This window comes from Neopelma chrysocephalum, unplaced genomic scaffold, assembly GCF_003984885.1.
Source record: "Neopelma chrysocephalum unplaced genomic scaffold, ASM398488v2 Primary Assembly neopelma1_44, whole genome shotgun sequence".
Taxonomy (NCBI): Eukaryota; Metazoa; Chordata; class Aves; order Passeriformes; family Pipridae; genus Neopelma; species Neopelma chrysocephalum.
The window spans coordinates 18,291,690-18,309,198 of record NW_020897703.1 but is presented as its reverse complement, the minus strand read 5'-3'; the positions used below and the strand labels follow the sequence as shown (position 1 = coordinate 18,309,198).

The window sequence follows — 17,509 nt, the reverse complement described above, 5'->3', positions numbered from 1 at the left end:
CATAGTGATGGTGAAGCCGGGAAACAAAGCCTGGACCTCCCCAGCTCCCAGCATTGGGCAGATCCTTTTGCCTGTACCTGCCACCAAACAGCACAACAGTAAAATGCACAACTTTTCCTTTCTCTTAGCCCTCTTTTTCTCTGAAATAGAGAAATAAAGACTTTTTAATTCATGGGCTCAGTGACTGACCTTTGATGTCATTTGGCTACTTATTAGTATTGTAACTGCCTAAGCAATGAAATAGCAGTGCAGGCCCACACATCCTGAATACTCCACCTATTCGGTTTGTTTGCTTGGTTGGAGGCTTGGTTTTTTTCCCTCACACGGGCAGGATGAAAGCAACAGGACCCACAAGTGAAGGCATCTCATACAGCTGACACTTCAGTCAGGGTTGGGTCCCTCTTGCATTAATTCTTGTGCAAACGTGTGGGTTTCCCCTCTAATCTTGAAGTGTGTGATAACATACTGAGACTCATTTGTGGTCACTCTGAGATGCTTGAATTTAATTAGCTTTCTGTCAAAAATACTGCAAGTGTTCACTTTGCACAACCAGTTGCAATTTAAATTGTTCCTGGGAGGGATGGGGGATGGTTGCAGTATTCTGGGAATGCACACTTCATAATTACTCCAGTTCCTCATTTGTAACAGCTGTCAGTACACACACACCAGTTGTATCAAAGCAACTAAAGAGAGTTGCAAATAGTCAGAGAATGAAAAAGTTCAGAAGGTACTTTGCTAGCTACTACACTGCCTCCTGGATAGCACTTCAGCTAGGTATGTAACAGCACCTACAGCATTAAAAAGGCAAAAATATGCACAACTCTGATATTAAATTAATTGTCAAGTGGTTTAACTTTAAAAAGCTTGTTTAACTATAAGATTTTTCTGTAACAATCCGATACCTAAAATGGCATCACTCTGAACTATGGAACAGAAAAAAAAATCAGTTCAGCATCCCATATGACCTATTTGTTTTAAACAATAATGCATTCTACTACATCTATTTTGGCACTTACTTGTAACAGCTGATGTATCTGTGCTGCAACCAATGTGTCAAGCAGGAAAACAGCTCCAATGTTAATCAAATAACGAAAAGTTGTTCCTAAATTTCTTCTCCCATCTTTGGTTGGGTTTTTTTGTACCAGAATTTTTTCCCCCTTTATTCTCTTTTTTTCTGTTTCCATTTCATGCTATAATTATAGTTAGGACTGGCCACTAGTTAAACACTGGATTGCACTGGATTTTGGTGTAGTGCCCATATCTAACTCTTCTATTCTTTTATTCCTAAAACAGCTGAAATGGGTGAAAAAACCCCCTGCACATACTATAGTCATCTCTCTGGCTAGGTTACAGAGGAAGGATTCGAGCATCCTGATAGAGTGAGATATAAATATGTCACATCAGAGCTTACTGCCTAAAGACTGTTTTGTTTGTTTTCTTTTTGTTTATATTTTATATTATGTATATGAATATTTATCACAGTAGCTTCTGAATAATATTTTGTAAGGCACAGTATGCAGTTCGGTGCTTTTTCCTGCTTAACAGCTTTAAAAATACCCCTTTTCCTTATTGCAAAGTGGTCAAGAGGCTGACAACATTTTCCCCCACCCCCTCTATGATTTATATCATAATAAATGTACAACTTCTATTCATTCTCTAAAGTAATTCCTTAATGTTAAACTTCAGCCTCAGGACTGCTAAATCCTCCTATAGGGGAAAAAGGAGTCTAAAACTGAATTGCTACCCATCTTGATGAATTCAGTCATATATCACAAATTGTCTCCTCCCTTCCTCCTAAAAATACAAGCCACAGTGTTAAGTATTTCTTTTCCAAAGAGATCTACATTAGGTTTTATATTTTCCCAGAATGTTTTGTATGCACATTTCCAATCCAATCTCTTCCCTACAGGGTTAATAATTAGCAAACTGACTTCCCCAGCTGGTTTTGTTCAAAGTGCCGTCATCCTCCTGAATTCAGTCAACATCTATCAGAAACAAAGACGTCAAAGAAAACATATTAGGCTTCAGTATTCTCTTGTGCAGTTTTGGCCTCCAGTCAGAAAATTTTGTTATTTTCTGTGTAAGCTTTATTTTTCTTTCCATTACCAGCAGTTAGCATGGATCAAAAGAATGACTGCTTTAAAATGCGATCATAAAACCAAAAAATGCTAGCACTGACATAGCACTGTGCACCTTCAGTTAAGTTTTGCATCTGTTTTGGGTGTCCTTATATTTGGGAATGTGCTTCAGTGTGGGCTTTCTAGGGCTCCAGCTTTTTGCAGCATCCCATAAATGTTCCTATGTCTCCAGAGGGAGACAGAAAACCTATTAACTGTGTCAGGGCTCTGTTTAAATACCTTTTCCAGAAACACTGAAGAATGTCCATGTCAGAAATAATTTTCTTCATTTTGCTGTTGTTATCCAAATGGATTAAATGCATCAAATTTCATAAAGGAAATTTTTAATGATTTTATGATTGTGGTAGTACTGGGATCAACGATTCCTGCCCTTTCTCATAGCTTATGGCTTTGCTTTGAACATCATGGGCTTTGCAGTCTATCCCACAGCTCTTGAACTAGATTTGGCCACAGATATACTTCAGCAGATCCACATGGAGCTAGGAACGGATATTTGTAAGCCTGCCAAAAGCTGCCCTGTCAGTCAGTCATATCTTAGTGCTTTGAACCAGGCAGTTGCTATGCAGGAAGTTGCTGTTTCCACTAACGTTATACAAGAGGAAGAAAGGGGAGTTTTGGACATTGTTGCCTCCTGCAGAGAAGGTAGAACTGCTGCTTCTCCCCACAGGCTGTCCCCACCTGGGGCTCAGCTCCAGGCCTGCTGAGGAAACTGGACCACTCAAAGATGCATCACAGAGACATTTTCAAAGTACTACACAAGTAAAGAGATCATCAGGCATCCCATCACCTGGGTCTGTGACTTCAAGGGGGAAAACAAAAAAAAAAATAAAAAGAGAGTAAAAGAAACAAAAAGTATTATTTTCCCCCCCACACCACATATATCCTTTTATTTTTGTGATCTTCATGAAGTGATTCTGGACTTTCACTTCCTTTACTCTGGATGTGGATTTTAGGTACCCAGGGCAGATTAGATGTGTGTGTCCCCACTGGCTGCTGTAGTAGATGAATTGGATGATTTAGCTTCATTCGTTTAGGAACTGACTCTTTCTATCCAAAGGCAGATGACAAATTTGTGTCTAGAGATCCTAAATTCTGGTTGCTGAGCACTTGTGTGGGTCAGGAAGCTGGAAGGTAGGTTTGGGCTAGAAGGCAGTGGGATGATGTGCCACACACGTATTCACACCAATATTTTCAGGTCAGGCTTATGCATCTTTACCCAGGGTGAGCTGAAAGGGCCATCCAGCACTGTTAGGAAGAAACCATGGTGGACTGATTTGCTTCTAAATCACAGTTATCCAACGTAACAGTGCGCACTGCCATTGAAAGTGACCCTACCACTTGTACTGTCTGCTTATCCAGCCATCCCCACAGTTATCTATCACATATTTCCTGCTGTGGTTCAGTCACTTAATTCTGGTTATAGTCTTCCCAAGTAGCAAGAAAAACTGAACCCTGTTCTCTTTACATGTTTGCTTTCACCAGTGAACGGCTCTTCCTTTCATCTTTCCTTCCATGAGGGTTTGCTTTGTGCTACATCAGAGCAAGTGGTCAAACAGCCTGTAAGAGCAGCTGAGACTCACTAATTTTCACTTTACAGTCTTTCAATTGGGCAAGAATAAAGCAAATTTATATATAAATAGCAATAATTAAAAACTATATCATCAACCCAGACTAGATTCTGGAAGGTCAAGGGAGGATGGATGGTCAAGGACAAGATGAGGAAGGGAGCCCACATTGTCTTTCTTCCTTCTTCCATAACTCAACCACACTCGGACACCCTAACACATGGTGTACATGTTCCAGAGGTGGTGTATGAGTGGGACAAGGCACCCTGGGAGCATCCAAGGATATAGGCTGCATCAGCTGCCTTCCTTGATATAATGTATGGGGAACAGTCACTCTGCTATTTATACTACAAGTATTAAAAGGTAAAGGAGCCACTGTTCCTGTAGGTGTTCTATTAATCTCTTTTTTCCAGATGGAAAGCCTCCCAGAGCTGTTCTAATACATTTCCACATTTAACTTAATGGTACCTAATGTCTTTTATAGCCACGATATATCCCATATCTACAATTCCATTTTCAGTATTTGCTTTTGAAACAATATTTAAAGTAATTCAATTTGCCTCTCAACATAATTTTCATCCCATAAGACTAGCAGGACACAATATGCAGCAGCAGAAACATTACCTTCTTACCTTTTCAAAAAGAATCCTTCTGATATCTTGAATATTAAATACTAGAAAATACAATGCCTAGGTCATGGCAAGCATTTAGGTAGTATCAGATTTCAGGTACATAACAGGCAAGCCTGCTTGCAACAAGAAAAACATACCAAATGAAACTAGTAGAGATGAAGCAGAATTAAGACGTGCTGGGACTGTAGCAAATGAAACCTTACATGACTTAGAATATTCTTTTACTTTATATTAAAAGACTATGTACTCCAGCTCATTGGCAATGTCCAGTGTTAGAGATTCTGCTTGCATACCTGAAGGAACCTGGAAGCATCAAGCTCTGGGATGGTGTCTCAAACCCAGCGTAAGTGAAGCCATGCAGCACAAAGCTGCTGACGAGGTAGAGTCTGTCTTATATCAGCTCTGTTCGAGCTTGCTTCTGGCTTCCAGAAGGGGCTTTCCAGGGGCTTCTCACTTACAATGCACACAAGGCTTATGGCAGGAATAAGTGGCAAAGCAGATTTAATCAGGTTATGGCTGGGATCAAAGGCCTAAGATCATGCTTTAGAACAAATGACCTGAATAAATAGCTTCACAAGAGGAACGTACTTGACAGGATAATTTTCAGTGTTCGCTAAAAAAAAAAAAATTAAAGAAAAACCACTGAGGATGTTTTTGCACAACATAAATGGAAATTTTTAATTTCTGAAGATGAACATTCAGCTATAAAAATCTGAAAAGATAAAGGGATAGTTTTGTTTTCCAGTGTTTTCTGAGACACTGACCCAGCTACTGCATTCTACTAGTCCACCCAGTGATGTTGGATGGCCTTCATTACAGGAGGACTGGGAAAGTCTTACACATCAGTGTAAGGAAACAATGTTATAAAACTAAGACTTTGAAGCAAGGCTTTATTACAAAATTATTCTTATGGTTAAGTTTCTAAGATCAGAATCCAAATCATGGTCTTCCTGCATAAAGATAATGGATATAGAAAGCAATCAGCAACTCTTACGCTCTGAGTGACTTACAGAATAAATTGGGAAAAGGAGAAAATCAATCTGCTTTCAACAGTGCTGTGGAATGATTACTTATGCAATGGATGTCTAAAATGTCTACCAATTGTCATTTCTGTGGCTTAATTTTTCATTCCCCATGAAAATGAGTAAGTATATGCCTGCACTGATACAGTCAAGAAATAAAATACTAAAATAAATCCATTCAGCAGTAAAGAGACATGGCTGGAGAATTTTCAATGAATTACCTTTCCATCAAAGGCATCAGAACCAAAACATACCACAAAGATATTTATTTAATACTCAGGAACCCAAGTGGATTTTCCCATTACTCACCAAGGAAAAGAAAAACCCACTGGCCAAGGTAAGGACTTGGATTGTCCCATTCCAAGCACTTCAATGCATCCCATTAAAGTAGCTGAGAAGGACTTGGAAAGACAACACAGCTTTGTAACTTTGTGGCCATGGCTAAGAACCCGCAATGACATTTACCATCCTGCGACTTGGGAGTTTTGCTGCTCATCTGACTACACTTCTAAAGGATCCAGAGCAAATCCCTGTGATTTTTGATCTCACACAGCTCGTCTTTTCAGCTCTGTGTGTACCACTACCATCTACTGGCCGAACCAAGACTGACTGCGTTTCCAAGCATCAAGATCAATCTTAGTTCGTTCCATCTCAGAAGAGCATGAACGCCTGTGGATTTGCTCCTGATGGTTACTCACATATCTGCATCAGGGCTGCACCAGATTGTAAAAGATCAGCACTGGCCTGCAGGGGTTTAGAGCCAACATTCCACTGGTTACCAGAGGAAATATTATAATATTATTAAAGCTCAAGCAAGGGTCTCTTTTTTTTTGTGGATTTTTTTTTGAGCTGAGGATTTAGAGTCCAGTTGCTGAATGTGTGCAATTTAGCTTTTAACCAAATAAATGCCCTGGAGGAAGGGTATGTCATGGATTTCATTACAGTGGGTTTATTATTACAAGAGACTGAGGATGCCTGTGACTATACTGAGGGAGGGGCAACATAATGAGAGAAAAAAAGTAGGGGGTTAAATTAGATGGGAATTTGTGCAGAGGTGCCCTGGGAACCAGAGCTAGTCAAGTCTCACAGAGCATGCAAAACACTATTTTTTCCCCTATACTCCCTCTGGACTGCACAGCCCAGATATTTCAAACAGACCCATGGCTCCACTCTTGTCATGACCTAGCTGAAAAAGTGTCTGTGTATGAAGGCAGTAGAGGAAGGAGAATCCCTGCATAAGGAAGGGCAGCACTGCACCCAGGGTGGCACAGCCAGGAAGGGTTTTGCTGAGAAATCATGTTGCCCACTTAAAACCTTGTGCTACAACCTTTCGCTCTGTCCGGTCATGCTGGACATCTCCAGCATACATATGTTCCCATTGCAGACTCACGTCCACCTGGGATGTGACAGCTGTATTGCTTCAGAGACATGCTACAAGGATTGCTAAAGGCACCAGGAGGTAAATTTTCTCCTGGAATGGCACCTGCAAAAACAAGCACATGAAGTTTTGACAAACCCCAATATCTGGCAGAGAGGGCTTTGTCATATATTGACCTGAATGTACCTGTCTCTGGTGGGGATACCCTTCCATACCCCAAGCAAATGAGTGATATGAAAAGATTTAACACTTCCCTTTCAGTAAGAAGATTGAAAGATGTTAGCACAGCAGACAAACCCACAACATTCCTCTGCCTATTCAGGCTCTGGTAACCCAGTTCTTGGACACAGGAAGCACTTTGGTGCTATCTGTGGAAGCTACTGTGCTGTAGTCCATATATCTCCACCTCGTTTGTGGCAGAAACAAACAGGCTCCCACACAACACAGCCTCCACAGTTCAGCAGGAAAATTCCTCCAGTCCATTACTCACCCCTGATGGCCCCAGCTTCCTACTGCAGGGAACAGGCAGTAGGCTGGGAGAATATCTGTATATCAGTGCCATGATCCCATCCATCATCCTTACTGATGATGCTGTGACTCCCACCTCCTTTCAGCATTTCCTGCACACACATTCTGAGGCATCCTGGGAAACACTGGGACCACCATGTGTGTGGAGATCATACACAGTGCCCAGGTCTAGTTCCAGTCACACAGCCACAAAGGAGGCTGGTGCAAGCTGTCCCTCTCCTACCAGGATGACCTGGTGCAAAGCCTGGGCACTGCTGTTATGAGACACTAAAGCCTCCATCTTATTAAAGCTGGGGAAAGAGTCAAGAAAAATTACAGCACAGAAAATTATTAATCACGCTTTTATTTTCCAGTTGAAATAATATAGTGAATCTCACTGCCAATATCATCAAGGTCATCAATAAAAACAACAGTCATCACATATTCTGATCAGGGACAATATATAGACCTTTGATTAAGGGAAAAGAGTTGAAAGTCATTAGTAACAAAATCCAGAAGGAAGACTAGAAAGCAATCAATGATTACATTCTTGAGCAAATAATACCTGAAATTCTAATAGTTAAATGATGAAACATTTAAAAATAAATATGTAAAGGTCTGTTCCTTCAAAACCATTTCAAAGTAGGAAGAAAACACTGTTTGAACTCTTTTTCCCTTAATGCAAGCTCATCTACATCAGAGTCAATGTCAACAAACGATCACTATTTTGAGGTTAGGGTTATTATATCACTGCCCTTCAAATATATTTAAATGATTAAAGCAAACCTCAAGGAAAATTGATAAAATGTCTATGTCAAGTATTGTGAAAAATACAACTTCATTAACCACGTAAAAATCTGACCAGAGTTTGCATAACTATTAACAGCATTGTAGCCCAATAAATACATGTCCTCACAGATGACACAGCTTACTCTTGTAAACGAAACTGCCTTGCAAGCCACTCTGCTTTCTGTACTGTAAGAAGGCAGTGAATGCGATGAAGGGGATTTGTTGGTTTAAGTTCCTCCAATTGCAGTTTAAATAGGTGAAATTCTCGTGGGGAAAGGAGAGAAGGTCACAAGCATTTTTCTTCTTTTATTTTGGTGGTAAAGAAGCTACCATAGTTCATCTGTATAAACAGCAGATTATCTGGCAATTGTACTCAAAAGTTGCAGTCCACAAATAAAAAAATCTAGAGGGCTTAACAAAAACTTCTAAAATATTACTGAAAAATAATGTATAGGGTCAAACCATTAGACAAAATATACTCAGAAAATCTATTTATATTTTATATGATAGAAAAATCTCAGATTAAGAACTTGTGATAGCTATGACCTTAGAAGTTATCAAAAACAGTAAGCTGAAAATTATATTGGGATCAAAACCATCTGCAGCCTCTTTGACCACATTTTTGAATGGTTCTGTAAACCAGCAAAGAAATATTCTATGTACTAGACAATTTTTTTAGAATAGCCCTATACATAATCATAATATGAATAGGCAATTTTTGTTTGGCCATGTAAAATCTAACTAAAAGGCAGTCATACATTCCTGTGCATGTGAACAAATATTGTGTGAAAACATTTCAGTTGGCCTTAGCTGCTTGCTTAACTCTGAGGAACATACCTCCATCTTAGGACTCTTGCAAAATGCTGAATGAGTCACCTTAAAACAAACAAACCAAGAAACTGAACAACAAATGCAGCCCTTCGCAGCAGCTTTTAGAGATGACTGAAATTACAGTAAATCCATTCTGAAGAAATGCATCATTAACTATTTGTTTTTCCACATTGCAATAAAAATAAAAAATAAAATCCTTGACAAAGCTTTCAGAGAGGTGGGTAGAGGACTGGTTAGGGTGGTGGGAGTACGAGGGAGAGTAAGCATTTCTGTCCTGGGCTGCTGTAACTGAGATAGCAGAGAGACCTGAGCTGGCTCCTTCACAACCATCAGCCTGCAGACCAACCAGTCAGCAAAATTCATCTCCTTTCTTAGCACCTTAGTATGAACACTGAAAGGGAAAGTGTCTTCTACATGGGGTTAGAGGACTCTAGCACCCTTTGGGAACAGCACTGTGGCTCGCCCACTTATCACCCTTTGCTTTTGAGAGCAGGGTCTCAGAAGAGCCTCCATGAATACTGCTTGCAGAAATACTGTCAGTAAAGTCACTTGTTACCATAACTTCAGCAGGATTTATAACAGGGGTTTTTTTTCAAACAGATATTGATCAAAAATATCTTTCAAGGAGGTTGATGGGATTCCATGTCTAAAATAATCTAGGTGAGAGATCACATAGCTAAATCTTTAACAAGATGTTGGACACATCTCAGGATGACAAAGCCCATATGCTGTTACATCTCTGGACTAATTTATTTTATAACATGAACTAGGCATCAAAGGCCAAACTACCAAAACTCTGGCACACTCAAGTCAAAAGTGACTTTTTCTCCCTGCAAACTTGCAAATCTACCTGGCAATAATCCACTGTCTGAAAAATAACTGTTAATTTTGCAGAGGGGATGGCTAGTTAAAAAAACCAAAACAAAACAAAACAAAAAAAGTCTACCCCATTATCCTTGGAATATGTTTCAGAGTTTCTAAATTCAAGGCCAAATTTTAATGCTGCCTCATGAGCAGATTCTGTGATATACAGAAACAAAACATAAAGGCCCACATGTTCCCAAAGGAAAAATTTGCTCTGGGGCCTCAGACACAACTGCCCCATGTGAGTGGTTGGAGGTTTATGGTGTGTATTTTCAACTCCTGGCTTGTCCCAGAGGAGCAAATTTCTCCGTGGGTCTGCCTTGTGTCCTCAACTCATCCTGCCACAAAGCAAAAGCCCTCCAAGGGGAGCCCCTACAGCATTCATACTGATGGCCGTGATGGTTTCTCAGACTATGGGTACCCTGGGGGACTCCTGAGAATGAGAAAACCACTGTAGGTTGTGAAGTTTCACACAGAATAGAAGACCACTTGCTACTTCTGATCAATTAATTGTTGTCACTTCTCTCAAAATCAGAAATGAGGATGCTTTCTTCCAAAGCAGGAACGTCAGCATTAATCTGTGGTAAATAGGCATTTCTGACCCACAGTATGTGGTGGAAGAGTCGGTTATTCTGTTTGTACAGGCACCACAGAAAAAGGGAAATGGCAGCCAGCATCACCAACGTCACAAGAATAGCCAGAGCTACAAGCCCACCATATGATGCTGAAAGGGAGGGACAGAAATTATTGTTAAGCAAATATAGCTACAATTATAGATAATTCTAAATATATAGCTGTTTTATGGAAAACGTATTAGTACTTCTTATATACGTCACACATTTTAATTTACAGGCTTAACAGTGTAAAATGTTATCTCACAAAATATCAGCTCAAAATGTGTATTACTCCTTATTAAAAAAAATTAAGAATATATAGAACTTACCATTTTCAGAGGGTTCTGTTGCATCAATATCTGAAATAAAATCCAGAACAATCACAAAATTACCCACAGAGGTAACAGAAGTTATTATGTATACTCACTGTAAAATGGATACTGAGAAGACAACCTACCTAAAACCACACAAGAATGGGCTGTTCTTTGTTTAATTTGACTCATGTCAGTGTTATTCCAATAACATAATCTAATCTGTTATTTTAAATCCCTTTAATTTGGTGGAACATATTAATTGACATTTGTGCCTGGATGAACAGTGGTATTTACCCACTTTTTAAAGTACAAATGCATGAACAGAACCATGCAGAGGTAGGTTAATCTAGCTTTTGGGGCCAGCAGTGACTGGGGGATTTTGTGTGGGCTCTGGAAATTCTTCAGCTCTCTCACAGGCCCATGTACCTACTGGCATGGTGTCTGTACAGCTCTCCCAGGATGTGCCTGCCTGCCCAGCGGGGGCTGCGGAGCTCAGCCTGATGCCACAGAAAGTCCAACACACTTGGCATTAACGCAGTGACTGCCCAGGTTCCTCAAAAGGAGGTCACCCTGTCTGGTTGGGGTTTTTGCAGGTATTTTTCTTCTAATACCAAGGGACAGAATTATTTAAATGAAAACTAACAGCAAGTAAGCAAGCAACAAGGAACACGTAAAACAGTGGTTAGAATGACACAACTGCCTTATTTTTTGGAAGAACATACCTGCATCCATTTTACATACAAAACCCTTTTTTTCTCTGCATGGAGATAATTGCCAGACTCCATCTGTGGTCCTCAGGCTGATACAGAAATTCCCTCTGAGATGGTCAAATTCAGGTTCCCTGATGCCCCAGTTAGAATAATTTAAAGGAGAGCCATCAAACCAGGAGACTGTCTCATCTATGGGCAGAAGTTATAAATCATTACAAAATAGCATATTATTTTGATAAGTATCTCTGTTTCAGTTAGACTTACCCTCACATAAAAAATACTGTATTATGGAATGCCAGGATTCTGTCTGTTTAGCCACTACATTACCTTTTTTTCTTGAAGGTTTTAAAAACATCCTATGTAGTTAACACAGAAGACAGTCTATAGTGGACAGTGTATAGTAGACAGTCTAAGCAGGAAAAAAAAGCTTTCACATGCGTCTATGCCTGTTGAGTATTCAGAATACTGGTAACGATTACAGAAAGCTTGACTGGTTTTACTACATCATAAACAGGCAACAGTCAGTGAACAAAATCTCAAAAGATAAGAGTCTTTTGGAAGATGGCTATGCTAGCATTAAAATAACCAAAACCCAAATCATATTCTTACAAGCAGTTCTATTCAACTCAAAACTTACTGTCTGTAACAAGCAGGATGTTCAACCAAACCATTTGCACAGAATAACCAAAATTGTGTAGCTCTTGCAAAATGAAGGCATTTTCATCTTCATCTTGAATAGTTAGAAGATTTGATCCTATAAATTAAACAAAGAACAAATTTTTCAACAATCCACGCCATTAAAATGTAACACTGCATTTCAAAAAGTTAGTATTATGAGCCTTCATGGAAAAGTTTGAAAGGTCTGGTTATACATTGTAAGTTCTTAAACTTGTAATTAATATCAAAATGTACAGACCAATATAAAACTGTTCTTACATGACTTTAAAACAAGTTTGAAGGGAAAAAGTTTCCTTTTATGTGTTATTTGAGAAAGCAATATTTTCACATGGAAAGGAACATTTTTTTGATTTATGTTGCCTCCAATTTCATAGTTGGCTTATGAGTTCCACTACTGTTATCTTGAAATACAGAAAACATATGCCGCTATTTCAGTAATTTCAGAAAATATGTATAATTTTAAGATATCACAATGACATTTGGTAGCTACAAAACAATCACCTTGAGTTTTGCAGACTTCGTATGCAGTATCAAAACTCGTGCCCTGCAGAACTGTGGAAAAGCTGTAGCAACTGTTTTTGAATTTGATCCAGGGTACAGTTTTTTCTGAACATAAGCCTTTATAGCCATCGAGTTTCCTTTCTGTGACAGAAGTAACAGCACAGCTTTATAGGCACAACAAAATGCACATTATTATAACATTCCACACACTGTTCTGGAGTAATGCTAATAAGCATATTATTGCATTATTCATCTATTTTCAAAGTGAAAATCTAGTGGTTGCATATATTTGTATTAGAAGAGTAAAGTTGGTTTTACTTCTGATCAGAAGCCTTGCTGGATTGCAACAGTGGTATTAGAACAATCTAACTGGTAGGGATGTGCAGAGGGAGTCATGAGTCAGAGCACTCTGGGCTGCCCAGCACCTCCCAAAGGGCTGGGAATTTCCAAGGACCACAGAGCCTCTCTCCACCAAGCCACAAAGATAAAGACCGTGGCACAGATAAGAGTTTCCCATTGGTAAGCAGCAGGCAGCCTCTCCAGTGTGCAATATGCTGCAGCAAAGAGTCCCTCTGACTCAAGGCAACTCTGCAAGGTCACTTTGTGATACCCCGTGTCACTTTTAGGCAGTGCTGGAGATTCAGCTACATTACTTATGGTTTCATATGCCTCCTACTTTTACTATAAAACACATAAACCTTAGGCTACACATGATAACACACCCTGACACCCCAAAAAATCAGTCAGCTTCATTACAAAAATCCATGCTAAAGAATAACTTTTGTCTTGAAGGATTCCAAAACAGCTTTCTACTCAATAGAACCAAAAACTATAATAAGCTGTAGGTGAACCTCTGGTGATCAACACAATTGAATAGGAACTATTTGGAGAACTGGATTCTGCCAAAGACCCTGCAGTCCTGGACTAAATGGAGTTCCAGACCCGAATTATGGATTCAACTGAAGCCCAGATAACTGCCAGAGAATTTTAAGAAACGTATTTTAGGATACTGGAAAATATTCTTATCTTTACCAAAAAAATTCGCAAAATCTTTAATGTGCTTATAAGTGAAGATGTGACTAATTTTTCACTTTGCTGTAAATGCTTCCCTTCTCCCATCCCACAGTTAATTCGAGCAAACTGAATTTATTTCCCTTTGAGCTAAGTTATAAGCAATCCTCATTTTTCTCAAATAATATAGTGTTCACTGAAGAGACAAAGTGATTTTCCTATTTCTTTTCTGTTATGAAAGTTGTCTTCCCATTCTCCTACAGATCAGACCTGATGGCCAATATTTTACGGGGAAAAATGGTTTCACAAATAGGAAATACAGAGAGAAAATGCAGAAATATACTTCAGTTTTAAATAATACTTAACCTCGCTTAACCTCAAACCAATGAATCTCCTTTATGTACTTCCACTGTTAGCACACACATTTGCCGCTGCAAAGATTTGATATAAATCTTAACTCTGACTTACTAGGTGGCACATGGCAAACTGCTCCTTGCAGAAGTTGTTCACAATTTGTGCTTTTCCAGTGCCCTGAAGTATCAATGTAAACACAACTGCCAAAGGCCTGGGACTCGTCGTCTTCCCAGAAGGTAAACAAAGACCTAGTCCCATCCGACCATTCAAAGTTAAGCCCATTCTGCCAAAACAAATTTCAGGTTATCTTTCTGATATGCTTTAGCACCATACAAGTTAATCTTCTTTTGGTGGCAGGTATTACAGAATGTCTTCTAATTTTCTAAAGGCTGGGTAGATCCAGAAGAATGTACAAAAGGCAGATCCAACGATCCTCCCAGCTTACTTTTGGGAGACTACAAACTACAACTAATCTGCTGCTTTCAGCAAGTGGTTATTCGGGCCATTGGCTACTACAAATGAAACAACAAAATTTCAGCATTGACACTACAAGAATTTTTGTGTGTGTGTTTTTAGAAGTTTTCTATGGCTTTTGTTTTTCAGTAGTCATTGCACGCATCTGGCTCTCATCAGACTTATACAGTACGTTGCAACAAAAAATGTTTAGGGCTCAAGCTTTCCAGGGTTTCATTTCCAGATGCAAACTTTCTGTGACTTCAAATGAATGACACAGCTCACTAGCTTTTTCCTGGAAAAACTCCTCTGCAGCATCATATTCACAGCCAGGTAGTCTACTACGTACATCCGAAGTGAACAGTCCGATCCAGTGGTTGTATCCCAGCCGATTCACAATGACTGTGAGGAAAGCTTGGTGATACTGGTCTGTAATGCTGACCAGCTCTGCACTGTTTGCCATGCAGGCTTTTAAAGCTGAAGACCATGTAAAATTCCCACTTAATAGTTTATACATTCTGTTTCCATATTCTAAAGTATCTGGCACAGGATACATTTCAGATGCATTGATGACATGTCTGGATGTGTCTATTATAAACAGAAAAAAAGGATTTATTTATTTTTAAAACAGACAATTTGATCATAGTCGAACAGCTCCTAAAAAATCAGAACTATCCTTAAAAACAAATCTAAAAATTGCAAACTCCTTGGTTTTAGGAATGCACTGTGAAATTTAAAAAGATGATGACTACTAGAGCAGTATCTAAAATTCCATCATAACACAAAACTCATCACAAAAATGAATGAGTTTAATGTATAACAAAAAAAACCCCAACCTGAATGAGGTCAGTTCCACTGACTGCATCTTTGGAGGTCAATAAGAAATCACCTGGGATTTGAGCATATCCCAAATGTCCAGTAGCAGTGGGCTGCAGAGTGCTCTTACCCCAGATACCTTACATGTAAATTAGATTACTTCTTTTTTGACCTGTTATTATAATAATTTCCAAGATCAGTTTACAGCATAAAGCCTGGCCTCAAAGATGATTGTACTGGCATAGCCTTTAGGATAACAAACTTTGGCTCATGGTACGAGTGGGCTTGGGAGCTTCTTGAGCTCATCTTCACTAATCATGAGCCAATGTAGGGGAGATCACAGTGTGGCACTTAAAGAGAAATGTTCTATGCATGGAGAATTAAATCTCTTTCTGATGATAAACTAACACAGCAATGTCCAAAACAATGAAAGGAAGAAACAGGCTTTTTAGATTTAAGAAATTAAGACAGTCTCCCATGATGAAAAAAATCAAGAGACAGAGACCATCTCCACTCCAGCCCAGTCTGCAATGCTGCTGTGCTCATGCTTCTACAGAAGGCAAATGCCTTTGCTAATGTGCATGAATGCCCCCAGTATACTTTAAACAAGACTACTAAAATAAAGCAATGCTACGGTTTTAATCCTGTTTGTCAGTTTGGATTAATTATTTCTGTCTGTAAAGCTTCTCTGCGATTACAAAATCAAGTGGTTGCTTTTCTACAAGGTAGAGTGTTTTTAGACTCCTTGTGACTAAGAGAGGAGGAGGAGTGTTAACAAGCATCTTAAAATAGTAAATGAATTTACTACTTGTCATTCACAAATCATGTAAAATTAGAAACTTCTAAGCAAGTTAAAGTTCTGCTCTTGAGCTAACTGAAGCACCCTGTTTTGTTCCAGCTTTCAGTGTGTGTCACTTCTTAAAAAAAGGCAGAAAATGCTGTAAATTGCTGACACAAACCTAACTCAAGCATCATTAAGAGATCAGAGCTCCGTTCAGATCCCCTGTTGCTTTATTTCATTTTAGTCTCCTTCAGAAAATAATCCAAACAGGGGGAAACAGAATGCAGACAGGATGGCAGAAGCAAAGCACCAGCTCATCTTTCCAGGAATTGACACATTTGTTTGGACACTTGAGCAAATTTAGCAGTTCACTACTGCCAGCAAGAGGCTGTCTCACTACTCCCTTACTTGCTTCTCTGCTCTTCCTGCTGTGTATTCCTTGGTCTGGTGTTTGCCTGTATAAAGCTAACTCAGCCTGACTCAGCTGACACGACATGAATTAGGGGAAAATAAATAAATAAAGCAGGCGGAAAAAAAAAAGATAGGAAGGTTTTCTGCTGAATTAGCAAGATGAACTGCCTGATAATTTGGGAGAGTGCCATGGCTGTCCCTCTGGAGAGGCAGGATGGTTCCTTCAAACCCAGGAGCACTCTGCTGTGCGTGGGGCAGCCCTGAGCTGCATTTCATCCAGGGCCCATGGGCCACTCTCACATTCACCCAGCTGGGAAACACAGGTAGGATCCTAAGCACCCACTGCAGCCCAAATCCCTCCCAGAGCACTGGCCACCATACGGCAACTGTTCTCCTTCCTGCCTCTTCACACCTTCTCCAAATGTCTGAAGCAGCAGAAAGGATTAAAATACAAACATTTGGGAGGTAACTGAAACACACCGAAATAAAAGCAGGAAAACACTTTTTTTTTTCCTACACTACGTACAGAATTACTCCAGCACTCCCTGCAACTGCAGTTCACAATAAATGATGTAAAATACAGTTATGGTTTGCTTGAGTCACATGCGAGCACTGCCCAGAGCTTATATTTGTTCGTTCTACTTCTCAACTGGCCCTACCTCCCCTCCTATGTAGCCAGCAGGAGTGTTGTCTCTTTAGACCCAGGGCTTAACCAAGAAGTGATATATACTAGAGTTGAGCCACAGAAAACCACCCCCGCAGTAAATGCAGCAGCCAAGGAGACTCCTCACAGGCTCAGATTACAGCCCTCCCTTTGCTTCAGGGTTAATAATTTGCTGCTGATCTATTTTGGTAACATGCTCTGGCAGCGTTCTGCTGGCAGAAGTGCAGCAGCCCCTGGGATTGGGCTCCAGAGCTGCACAAGCTGCCCATGGCTCTCAGCCGAGAGGCAGAACTGGAACATGGCTTGAGGAAACCAAACAACCCGTGTTCCTCGCAAAAGCCTCGTGCTTCTGGCAAGTGAACTTCATGGTACCAGAATTAGAGAAGTGTGAAAAGAGAAGCCAAACCCTATTCAATCAGCCAGTCAGTCGGCATTGTTCAGAAAAATAAAATTTCTAGAGTCTATTCTGATCTAAT

The 17,509-nt window shown here is 39.8% G+C and overlaps 1 protein-coding gene across 1 annotated transcript in view; it reads right to left on the bottom strand.

Annotated features, from left to right (window-relative positions):
• Window positions 1–9,858: 9,858 nt before the first annotated feature.
• The window catches only part of PLA2R1 (phospholipase A2 receptor 1), a 36,757-nt gene continuing 29,106 nt past the window's right edge, over window positions 9,859–17,509 (bottom strand). Inside the window, exons 24-30 of the mRNA XM_027678772.1 lie at window positions 14,711–14,949; window positions 14,023–14,191; window positions 12,544–12,684; window positions 12,002–12,118; window positions 11,377–11,553; window positions 10,670–10,699; window positions 9,859–10,450 (exon numbers count right to left, since the gene is read on the bottom strand). Of these exons, the coding sequence (XP_027534573.1) occupies window positions 10,233–10,450; window positions 10,670–10,699; window positions 11,377–11,553; window positions 12,002–12,118; window positions 12,544–12,684; window positions 14,023–14,191; window positions 14,711–14,949 (1,091 nt within the window). The 3' untranslated portion in view covers window positions 9,859–10,232. The remainder of the gene's footprint in view (window positions 10,451–10,669; window positions 10,700–11,376; window positions 11,554–12,001; window positions 12,119–12,543; window positions 12,685–14,022; window positions 14,192–14,710; window positions 14,950–17,509) is intronic.